The sequence below is a fragment of the Trichoplusia ni genome, chromosome 2 (genome assembly GCF_003590095.1).
Source record: "Trichoplusia ni isolate ovarian cell line Hi5 chromosome 2, tn1, whole genome shotgun sequence".
In the NCBI taxonomy this organism is placed as follows: domain Eukaryota; kingdom Metazoa; phylum Arthropoda; class Insecta; order Lepidoptera; family Noctuidae; genus Trichoplusia; species Trichoplusia ni.
This window is the reverse complement of record NC_039479.1, coordinates 11,991,237-12,003,084: the sequence shown is the minus strand read 5'-3', so window position 1 is coordinate 12,003,084 and position 11,848 is coordinate 11,991,237. Positions and strand designations below refer to the sequence as shown.

At 35.0% G+C, this 11,848-nt stretch overlaps 1 protein-coding gene across 1 annotated transcript; it reads left to right on the top strand.

Annotated features, from left to right (window-relative positions):
- Window positions 1-1,689: 1,689 nt before the first annotated feature.
- On the top strand, window positions 1,690-11,580 carry LOC113507394 (cytochrome P450 CYP12A2-like). The gene is made up of 10 exons (XM_026890257.1): window positions 1,690-2,248; window positions 4,630-4,742; window positions 5,442-5,575; window positions 7,038-7,156; window positions 7,777-7,893; window positions 8,514-8,792; window positions 9,183-9,336; window positions 9,614-9,826; window positions 10,311-10,482; window positions 11,254-11,580. Exons 1-10 carry the CDS (start codon window positions 2,190-2,192, stop codon window positions 11,403-11,405), a joined length of 1,512 nt encoding a protein of 503 aa, XP_026746058.1. The 5' UTR covers window positions 1,690-2,189; the 3' UTR covers window positions 11,406-11,580.
- Window positions 11,581-11,848: the final 268 nt, after the last annotated feature.

Genomic DNA, 11,848 nt, shown 5'->3' with positions numbered 1-11,848 from the left:
AGATAAAGCTATAATATTTTATGTGTATGTCCAGATAAGCGCAGAATTAACATTAAAAAAAAACCTTTGATTGACAGGCCCGCTTGGATAGTATATGGTGGTTATTAAGGGCGGCCATCTTCGTCCATTAGGTGTGGTCCCAGTCCCAGTCGGAGAGGAAGACGCTCTTTACACATAGTAAGCCCTTGGCCTCTTGGCTGGCTCTGACCTAGGGTCTATGTTAGAAGAATTGCAATACATCGCCACACATCGCACAAACAATAGCCGCGTGGTTAAGATCACCACGCCAACACACGGAGCGCGACGTATCGCGGATCCGATCCCCGCGTAGTACAAGCGTTGTATGATGGACGAATTCTTGTCCTGAGTCTGGGTGTCTTTGTATATGTGACTTAAATTATTGTGAAATGTTATGTATTAAGCTCCTAAATGCAGTTTTTTTAATGCAGAAAAACGAAATATCTGTGCTTGAGCACAGGTATTTGTAGTGCCAAGTTCATAAAATATGTTATCTATTTTTCTGTATTGAATTTCTCGGTGTTTTAAATAAATAACTTAGTATTTCCATCCTATAGTATAAAGCCCTCCAATATAACTTTCTGGAGAGCCCTTTGTATAAGGAGGGAGCTGTAAGAGTCTCAGCCCTCTCGTAGCCTCTAGACAGTCTATGACGGACAGAAAATCTTATTATCACAACATTGGTATATCCCTTAAAATGTAAGAATTTATTTTGTTCGCATCCCAAAGTTGTTTAAGTTGTTGATAGTTTTATCGGATCAATATTGTAACTTTTGCAGCAGTATAGTTTTACATCATGTCTTGTCGGAATAGACCATTCATTGAGGCAGGTTTTAGACTATATACCTTCACGCTGCGACTAATAGGAGCGAAGATACAATGGAAAATGTGGAAAAAACAGGGCAGGTGTAAATCTTCAAACCACGCGAACGAAGTCGTGGCCAACAGCTAGTTATCAAATAATTATGTACTTACATTGTGTAAGAAGTCTAAATCTTTTTATTTTGAGTTTTTCCTTGTTAAAACGTTTGCCCTTCAACAGCTACTTATAAGCGTAATGAACGATAACATTTACGATAATGGGCTTAGTACCTATTACAATATTATATTTCGATATTACAATATTATAATATCGATTAAATCATTATATTACACATCACTTTTTTTATAGTTTTAAATAAGCACGTATTTACTTCTTAATCAAATCAATTGGAATCAGTTGATTAATATGTTAAGTTATTCTATCCCCACACAATCATGACTCTGCATAAGTGACAATCATATAACCATATGTAATGTTCAATGTCTTGTATTAACCCAACAGTGGTGTAAAACTAGTAAAGAATTCAATGAATATTCACAAATACCAGTGTTATATACCTAATCTAAACAATAACAACATACCTTTATCATAGAAAAACAACTAAAGCACAATCAAAAACCGACTTTAATCCTACAGTTCAAAGTTGAGATTCAAACGACGACAGTTTAATCCACGAGTTACGAAAAAAATACAATCAAAATACCACCTAATTTCTACGCCAGAAGACATAAATTCAAACAGCATTATCTTACCCTTCAGAGACCACTGACGTTTTAAGGTTAATTGTGTATTCTGGCTAGTAGCCGAGAATACAATCAACGCAAGCGCATGTGTTTGACAACTCACGTTTTGTATTAAAATTGTTCAATAAACCACTTTCCGTAATCTTTAAAATAGTTGAAATTTTGCAAGTCTTATAAAGTGTTTCTCTGATACCTTTTACAAGTCCTCAATTAATATCAAATTAGATCTGTGAATCTGTGAAACTAGCAGACTTGTATTTATAAATCTTATTTTGTGAGGTGTTTTTAGTGTGTTGTGCTATTTCTTTTTATCCAGAGGTATAGTCCGTCTACATAATATTGACATTCACCTTTTAGAGGTCGGCGCGTACGGCTTCGAAACACGTCGCACCAATCATTTTGGGGCAATAGCATGCATGAAAGAAGATAACAAGATTTCGTGAAATATTCGTGTGGATGTAAATCTACCGACGCTATTTAAATTGTGTTTAAATATAGACTAAAAATTAAAAACACAGATACGGTCTTGTCTGTTATATCGTGTACGATGAGATAATAACAGCTATTCCAGTGTTCGTTGTTATTGCGTATTGAACAACACAAACATGCGGACGTCAAAGTTGAAGATACTCAATTTGGTAGCCGTTAATAAGGAGATTGTAAGGTAAGCGATTTTACCTAGTTTTTTTAATAGGGTAGGTTAATGAAGAATCATGTTATTCTACGTCCTACTATCCTATTAATATTCTAAACTCGAAAGTTTGCATGTATGCATGTCTGCCTTTCGCGCAATTTCGAAGAAACTTGGTACTGGTACACAGATTATTTATAACCAGTATTAAAACATAGGATAGTTTTTTATCCCGATTTTATGTTCCCGTGAGATCATTTTCGATGCAGTTATAACAGGCGGGTCCGCGGGCACAGCTAGTGCGTATGTTATTATTTTATATCCATCTTTTTATGTAGTTTATTAGTTATGAAAGTTAAATGACCGCTACTGACGATATTTAAAGAGATGTCTTTTGATGCGTGCTTATTCTAATCAAGTTTCACGTCATGTTTTTTGAATGGCATCAAAACAAATTTTAAACTAAAGACAGGTCAGCATCAATTATTTTATGTACTTGAACAGTCTATTTTTATATTTACCTCAGTATTTAGATAAACTATCATAGTATTCTGGTTCTAGTCAAAACAACAACAGTTATCAGGACCCTGACTCACGATGACTGCAGTGTTATTCTATTATATTTTATTTAATCTTAAGATTGTGTTATTTTATCTTCTTCACAAGCCTTTGTTAGGTCGACTGTTGGTATAGAGATTGTCTGATTAGCGATCGAAAGATTATTATTTACGAAATGTTATGGGATTCCTTTTTAATTATCATGCATATTATTTGTTGCTGTTTGTTCGTTCTGAGCCCCGATTCTGTTGAATTGAATGGAAATAAGAATTTTGACATTATTTGTATTCCCCTAAGCATTTTGACAACTATTAATGACTAGCAAAAATAGCAGAATTGGGACCCTGATATGTATGTGGTCAGGGGCGGTTCATTGTTGCGTTTTGTGGATTATTGACCTGAAAACAAAAGGTTCTTAAATTTCAATTTCAAAAAAGAACAAGTTCTCTGATGAATTATTTCTTATTTAAATCTCGGTCCTTGATAATAATCACCGGTACCAATACTACCGAAGTTCTTCATCGTTCACTTTCATTAGAACTAATATTAATAGGAATTTATAGAGATTGAACTCCTAGACCCTCTCCCCCTGTTATCCACTACGCTAGCAATCAAGGAGTTAAGTCAATTGGTAAATAATGTTTCAAATTGTAGTTTTGAATCCGGAGTATAAGTTTGAACTTGACCGTGACCGTTCATTTTATCTTTCCTATGTTGGTGTTTTTGCTCTACTGCGACAACTACCTACCTATCGTTAAACAACAAGATAATCTTATCTTATTAAGTGTTTTGTAGCACTTTTAGTAAGAACACTTTTTGTAGAAATTGCGCATAATAATATTATTATTGAAGTCCTACCTGTTGCACGCGGATTCGCCTCTTTATAGGCCAAAGCTGCAAAATCCTTACCCAATTCTTATTCTTATTTTAATTCAGTCGCATAAAAGTAGCCAGTGTGGTAATAGAAGGTTTCAGCTGAATTTGGTCTCTATACCATTACATCGGTACACAGGTGTTGAAGCGTGAAGAGCTAACAAACATACACACATACTTTCAACATGATTGTTATGATTGTTTATCTTTTATTGGTTTAATATATACCTACTCGTATATTCACAGCGTAAATAACAATTTCTTATGTTTATACATTATAAAATTTTGTATCGACATTAAACTGCTCAATTTTATTCTGATTATTCTACTCGGATTATTTACTCACAATTTCGGCATTGACCTTGGAGTTATTGACCGATTAGAAGCCGGTTTATTCATTCATAGGTCAGTCAATTTTGTATGTTTTTTTGAAGAATCGTTGATTATTTGACATTTATTCCACAATCTGTAGTATAAACAGGCTCTAGTTACGTTTTAACACTTTTAAAACGTACCAAGAGCCTGTATATATATATACATATGGAAATCCGAAAAACATAGTCGAATTTTTATACAAAATTGGCTAGCAGTTGGTCAGCAAAATTATACTAGCGGAGCAAATTATCTTTGCAGAATAGACAACTGCTATCTTCAGAATGTGTTTTTTCAAATTCTCCTCATCCATATAGCATATTTCACACTATGACTATCTACCTGGACCTCAATACCGCTACATACAATTGCCGTTGAATGAATGGATATGGGCAATGGTGAATAGCGCAATCTGACCTTCACACTCTATTTAGAATGATGAAATTGATAGCACGAGGGGTAGGACTACCAAAATATCGTAATGGGACACTGAGGACTACAAATCTACTGTTTCCATATGTCTTGAAATACATGTTCAGAAGTCGTGTAGCTAACATAAACTTCTAAAATCTATTTGCTCAATTTTCAAAAAAGTTTATCTTTCCTTTCAGAACGGTAACCGCTACCAGCGCTGCTGTGAAAACAGACAACATAAAACCATGGACCGAAATACCAGGACCGTCATCCTTGCCTATCATTGGACAACTCCACCATTTTTTGCTAGGTAAGAGAGGTGTTTCATTAACGATCCCGTACCTACGCTACAGTCCATTGTTTCCAACTCGAGTTCTAAGGAAAGACGGGAATAGCAATTCTTTCATTCTTTTGAACACTTAAAAAGAAAAGTATGGTTTTATATAAGACTAACTGTTGCCCGCGACTTCGTCCCCGTGGGTAGAAGGTATAAGTTATGATTTATACCTGCCCTGTTTTTTTTCACATTTTTCATTGTATCTTCGCTCCTATTAGTCGCAGCGTGATGATTTATAGCCTAAAGCCTTCCTCGATGAATGGTCTATTCAACACAAAAATAATTTTTGCACTTTGGACCAGTAGTTTCTGAGATTAGCGCGTTCAAACAAACAAACAAACTCTTCAGCTTTATATATTAGTATAGATATTGGACAGAATCGAAGAAAAGACATGGTTATCAAATATCAGGGAGTCAACACCGGGACGGCTAACGTAGAAGAACTGTTAAGGACCAACTAGTGAAGGTTAGCCATCAGCTTGTTGTAGTCCTACAACAAGTTGAAGGTAAACCACCACTAGTTGGAGAGGCACAGCTGCACAGCAGCAAGAAGAAGATAGGATATCATATTGGTTCTAGAATAAGACTTTTAAATCTACCCGATGGTTTTGCCTGCCAGTCTTACAGTCACTAAAGACCTTATTTTGAGAATAAGAACAAATTATCTTGCAGGAGAACTTTCGAAGATAGAGCAAAACAAAGTGACTATGAAGCTATTCGAGACCCACGGCCCAATAGTGAGGTTTGACGAGATGTTGGGGAAACCAGCCATGATATTGTTGTATGAGCCCGAATGTTGTTCGAAGGTAAGTGTACTTTAGTCTCATACAAATAGAGATACTTTTCGATAAGCCGCATATTGGTGATAACGCTATCTTATTATAATAACAAAAACATACAACCGAATAAAAACAAACTTGATGACATTTATATAGGATTAAATGACAATGAAAAAAGAAACAACAAAATTAGTTCGTCCAGCCCGACGTTGTGAGGTAAAAACTACGAACAATTGAGAACCTGCTCCTTTTTGAAGACTGTTAAAAAAATATTTCAAACATTTTATATAAAAACTAGCTGTTGCCCGTGACTTCGTCCCCGTGGGTAGAAGATATAAGTTATGATCTATACCTGCCCGGTTTTCTTCACATTTTCCATTGTACCTTAGCTCCTATTAGTCGCAGAGTGATGGCTTATGGCCTAAAGCCTTCCTCGATGAATGGTCTATTCTACACAAAAAGATTTTTTCAATTTGGACCAGTAGTTCCTGAGATTAGCGCGTTCAAACAAACAAACAAACTCTTCAGCTTTATATATTAGTATATAGATAAATAAAAACTGGCATTGGTTCGCACTAGCTTACTATATAAGAAATATTTTTTTTTTCTTGGTAGTGAACAAAATTGGTAGTAGTTATAGTTTAGAACAAACATAGATTTATATTTGTTTTTAACCGCAGTAACAGCTTATTAAATTACCTATTTGATAACTGTTCTCTCACGCTTATGTATCGGTATAGCAAGATCTTCGGTCCCAAACGGAGACCTTAATCATGAACGAAATGAATTTGTGGAAACGGAATATAGCTTATTAAATATCAAAATCCAAATAGGTGTTGACGAAATTTATATTTTAATATAATTTTTCACAACTTTCACACGAAGCCATCTAGTCTCAAACTAAACAAAGATTGTATTATAAAGGCTCTTATATATTTTTAAATACATACGTAATATAGATAAATTACACCCAAACACAGAACAAATTATCGTGCTCATCACACGAAAATTTGTCCTGGGTGGGTATCGAGCGCGCGACTTCTAGCACAGCAGTCAGAGCCAGTAACCAGTAGACCAACAGGCCACATTGAAACTACCAACCAGAATCCACGTGATATGATAAAAACTCGCTTCCATCTAATGTACATTTATCAGAGGATATCATTAAGTACTTACCTATATTTGACCTTGGCGTTAGCGTTGATCCAAACATCAGCAATACGTAAATATTGTCAGTAATGAGTACACAACTGCAAAGTCATGGATAAAAAACAATGTTCTAGACTTGTACTTCATCGAAAAGACTAGAAAACTCGTGCCTACGTAAGATAAAAAATCACGAAAAGCAGCAATATTATTATTCTAAATTGAGAAAAATCGAATTACCGAACATGTGTCCAACTAATATAAATCAATAAAATCCTTATTTTAGAAATTCAGAAATAATCAATTTATATTTTCTATATTTTTCTTGGTAATATTTTTACAGGTGTTGAGAAGTGAAAACTGGACGCCAATGCGGAGTGGTTTTCAGTCTCTTGAATACTACAGGAAGGTTCTCAAAAAGCAAAGGGGGCACAAGTCACGCGTTTCCGGTCTTATATCTGAGTGAGTGAGAATGTTTTTGCATATTATATATAATAACCCTCTTGTTCTTGCCCTCCTACAATTACACCTACAATGCGCAAGGACAACTCTACTGCGCTACTTGTGACCGCGTGTTCAAAACCAAGTTTGGTTTCGCAAGTCATACACGAGCACATGATCGAAACCAAGCTGCCAGTATATGCCAGGGTGTCGCTGTCGACGGAAACGTCTAGGAGGACATCATAATAGTTCTTATATATAAATAGTTGCTGATTCTCAGATACAATAAATTTGTATATAATATTCCATAAAATCAGTCAGACATCTTTGGCGAACTATTATTATAGTAGGTTACATTGTGAGTTTTAACCATTTGTGCGATGTTAGAATTTAACAATTCGTATAAAAATTAAACTCTCTAAAAGTTTCAAATTGTATACCTTTTATTGCACAGTTCGTAGGTATTGCGATATAATATTAAAAAAAAACGACTCCCGTATTAACGTCTTTAAACCTTGTGTCGCGGGGAATTCACAAACATTCAAGTCACATGGTCTAAGACTCACGAAACCGCGCCACGTCCGCTCTCCGGCTACACAATAATAAACCTTAATTTAAGTTTATGGTCAAATTAATTTCAGTCACGGGGAGGTCTGGAAAGAGTTCCGTTCAACAGTCAACCCAGTTATGTTGCAGCCGAAGACCATCAAACTATACTGTTCTGTCCTCGACGAGGTGGCACAAGACATGATTTTGAGGTAAAATTATATGTATCACTAACTTTTTTATAAATAGTTCCTACAACCTACGTTCCTTCATTCTGTAGTCAAACAGTAGTGAATTGCATTAAAAAAATGTGAAGCTTTTCATTACCGATTGCGATATTTGCCGATAAGAAGTAAATCGAATTCTCGTGAAAGTAAATTCAATAATTACATCTAATATCATTACAAATAAAAAAGAAGAGCAATAGATCTGGCTAGTTTCTGCACGAGTCAGACCCTACGTTATAACCATGGACACGAAAATAGTATAGGTGGGTATATGAAACACCACAAAACGAATTAGACCATTCATAACTTTTACACGAAAGGCCTACTAAGAAACAAGAAAAAAGTCGAATAATCTTTATTGAATTTAATCAGCGGAGGATAAGACAAAGCGTAATAAAAGAAGCATTCATTACAACCGAAAGACAAATGCTTCCGTGTCTCATCTATTTAATAATTAAATTGCCTGAATGAAATGAGATCCTTTCATATCATTCTCTTGTTCTGTTAATTGAAATTCAGAATATCATTCGCTCTCGCATTCAAAAATATTTTCTTTACAATCTTTAAATTTTAAGCTAAAACTGAGGCACTTGTATTCTTTTCAGAATGAAATCTCTTCGCGATGAAAATAACATGATTAAGGAAAACTTTGATACAGAGATGAATTTGTGGGCTCTGGAGTCCATAGGCACTGTTGCTCTTGGTTGCCGATTAAACTGCTTCCGTAAGGATCTGCCAGACGACTCTCCTGAAAAGCAGCTGATACAGTGCATCCACGACCTCTTCATAATAGCTAACGAAATAGACTTTAAACCTAATCTCTGGAGATACTTTTCAACACCACTGTTCAAGAAAGCCATGAGATTGTATGAGCATCATGAAACGTGAGTAATTTACTACAAATTGTCAATTGTTTGCACTGCACTACGAAAGGAGAATCTATAAAAAAACAACTTCCGCACTAAGGAATGTTATTCTTGTGTCGCGGTAAGTTTCACAACCATTTTAGACACCTGAGCAAAGACACCCAGACCCATCAGAAGCATTCGTGGCTCGAACCACGACACGTCGTGCTTAGTGGGCTTGGCATTCTCACTCAGTCACTCTAAACATTGGCGTGACAGTTTATCCTTCGCTTATTAACTCTATTTTTATATGAAAAATAAATTTGAGTCTTGTTAAATACCTTCTACAGGCGTCTCTATTTCTGCAGAGGCACTAATAATTATAATTATCGCTCAGAACATAGATAGTGATATTGGTTTACATTTTAGATTGACGAAATATTTCTTGCAAAAGGGAATAGACCAGCTTAAAACTAAATCTGATAACGATAACGAGAAAGGTGTGTTAGAGAAATTACTTGAAATCGATGAAGAAGTAGCATACATCATGGCCAGTGACATGTTATTCGCTGGAGTTGATACGGTAAGCATACACTCTATTCCATTTGACAAGAAATACAAAAACTCTTTGGTTAAGGATACCCCAACAGCACTAAACAGGTTTGAGTACAATTCTCAAACGCAGCTGTTTTGAAACTTTTTCCAAGTGCTTGATGCTCATTTGCTTTTTTTTTTGTCGACGATCTAAGAAAGCAGTTCAAATGATTCCAAATAAACATTAAACATTTTTTTTTATTATCTAAGTAACCTATGACACCTAAAATAGTATTACCACTAACCAACGCATAAAACTTTTTTAGGCTGCGAATACTATAACAGCTACACTTTACTTGCTGGCGACAAACCCTGACAAACAGGATAAACTTAGAGCAGAGATCATGTCCAAATCAGAAAAGAGGCCTTATTTGAAAGCTTGCATCAAGGAGTCGTTACGAGTGATGCCAGTCGTGTCAGGAAACATGAGGCAGACGACGAAGGATATAGACGTGATGGGGTATAGAATACCCAAAGACGTAAGTGGGCAATGGAGTTTTTGATCTTATTTCCCTTTCTAACCAAGAGTCATTTCTACAATTATTTATGTCGGTAAGTAGATGTATTGAAAATCCCGTGACTTTAAACGATCAACTTCCTAGATTCTGGTGTTTTCTATTAGAGTTAACGATTGTAAAAATGTCACATGGCTATTAGATCTGGTGAAATTAAATTTACAAATTTTGTAAAGTTTAAGACAATTTTATTCAGCAAACAAAAAGCAATATGTATTTTTAATAAATATCAATAAACATGGTCTCGTTACTCTAATTAAGTTTCAAATCATCATTCATCAGTCCCTTGTCCTTATCCCAATTATTTTCTTCTTCCATATCTGTCTTCTTCTTCCATTTTTTTCTATCAGACGTCATCTCACAAGAAACACTCTTTGCAGCCATATCGTCTTTTACACAATCCATAGTTTCACACCTTAAATTATTATAATACAATTCTTATTTTCAGATGCATGTTGTTTTTGCGAACCAGGACATGTCTTCAATGGAACAGCATTTCCCCAGAGCTAAGGAGTACATCCCTGAGCGATGGGTGACAGATAAGAGTGATCCCATGTACTACGGCAACACACATCCCTTCGTCTACATGCCGTTTGGTTTCGGCACCCGAAGCTGTATAGGTATGTACACTATAGGGTATATTTGACCGCAAATCTAAAGTGAAATGGACATATATTTACCTTTTTTATATATTCCATAACTTAAATGATGTAACGGTTTACTCACGCGTATTTATCGGGATAGCCCGACTAGTTTCGGACCCAACCGGAGTCGTTTATCATGAGCAGACGCGGCGGGATCGCCAGTTCGACTCGCGATCCCGCCAATCATTCACGAACAGACAGTTACACGACAGTTACTATCATTCCATAACTTGTAACAGCGCCATCTAGTTTCAAACTAAGAAAACTTGAATTATGAGTACTGGAAAACCGAGAATCATACTTAAAAATATCAACATACATTTTGTAGATTAATAACACCCACACAAAACTAACGATCATGCTCATCACAGAAGTATAGTCATTTGCATATCTCTAAAATGTTCACTAAGCATTTTTTTTAATATTAGTCATCGTAGTTTGTTGCAATAATTTACTTTCGCTCCATAACAATTTATGAAAGTGTATACCTAATATAGCTAAGCACGGTAAGACAGGAAAGCAACCTTAACATAACTTTAGAAGACTACTTCTGCTATGCTCCATGCCTATATTAGGGTCAGCTTCCAGACTTACCAAATTACTTTTAATACTGTACACTAACATGACGCAATATAACCCACCAAACCAGTACAATATATTTTACGGGCTCCATTTACACTATTACTAAAAGTAGAAAATGCCTTAACACCACTAGCAAAAAGCTCAATAAGTTTTTATTTGTTTCAGGCCGTCGTATTGCTGAATTGGAAGTCGACACATTTGTGGCACGCTTAATAGAAAACTTCAAAGTAGAGTGGGTTGGATCAGCTCCCACTGTCTCCCAAACATCCCTCAATTATGTCAAAGGGCCATTCAATTTTATATTTAAAGACGTGTAAATTTTACCCAAATGAAAGTAATTTTTTAAAATAATATACAAATTTATTTTGTTAATTTGTAAAATTGCCAAATTTTTGACACGATGAAATATTTTTATACTGTCATGGCCCACCAATGAGCTTCTTTTACGATTTTACGCTACTCATTTACGTAATAAAATTACTCAAAAAATAATTGTATTTTTTTAATAAATTCAAACCTGTACAAAAAAGTCGTTATGACGATTCGAATTATGAAATAATTTATTTTAATACCGTTGTAATTAAAAATGAAGTAAATCAACTATGTAATATATTTTGTGTGTAAGTATATGCTTAATGGGTATAATTAAATAAGTATGACAATACATAATAAACAATAAAACTTGTAAAACTTGTTTTATTTCTTAACTTTGATAATAATCAGTAAATAAATTAAAAAATAAATTTCGTCATGATGACAG

What these genes read in the sequence shown, in the direction of transcription:
- LOC113507394 (XM_026890257.1), top strand. Translation starts at nt 2,190, where the DNA reads ATGCGGACGTCAAAGTTGAAGATACTCAATTTGGTAGCCGTTAATAAG. An exon ending in ACTCCACCATTTTTTGCTAG is followed by an intron (nt 4,743 to 5,441) that starts GTAAGAGAGGTG and finishes ATTATCTTGCAG; the next exon opens with GAGAACTTTCGAAGATAGAG. An exon ending in GTTTCCGGTCTTATATCTGA is followed by an intron (nt 7,157 to 7,776) that starts GTGAGTGAGAAT and finishes AATTAATTTCAG; the next exon opens with TCACGGGGAGGTCTGGAAAG.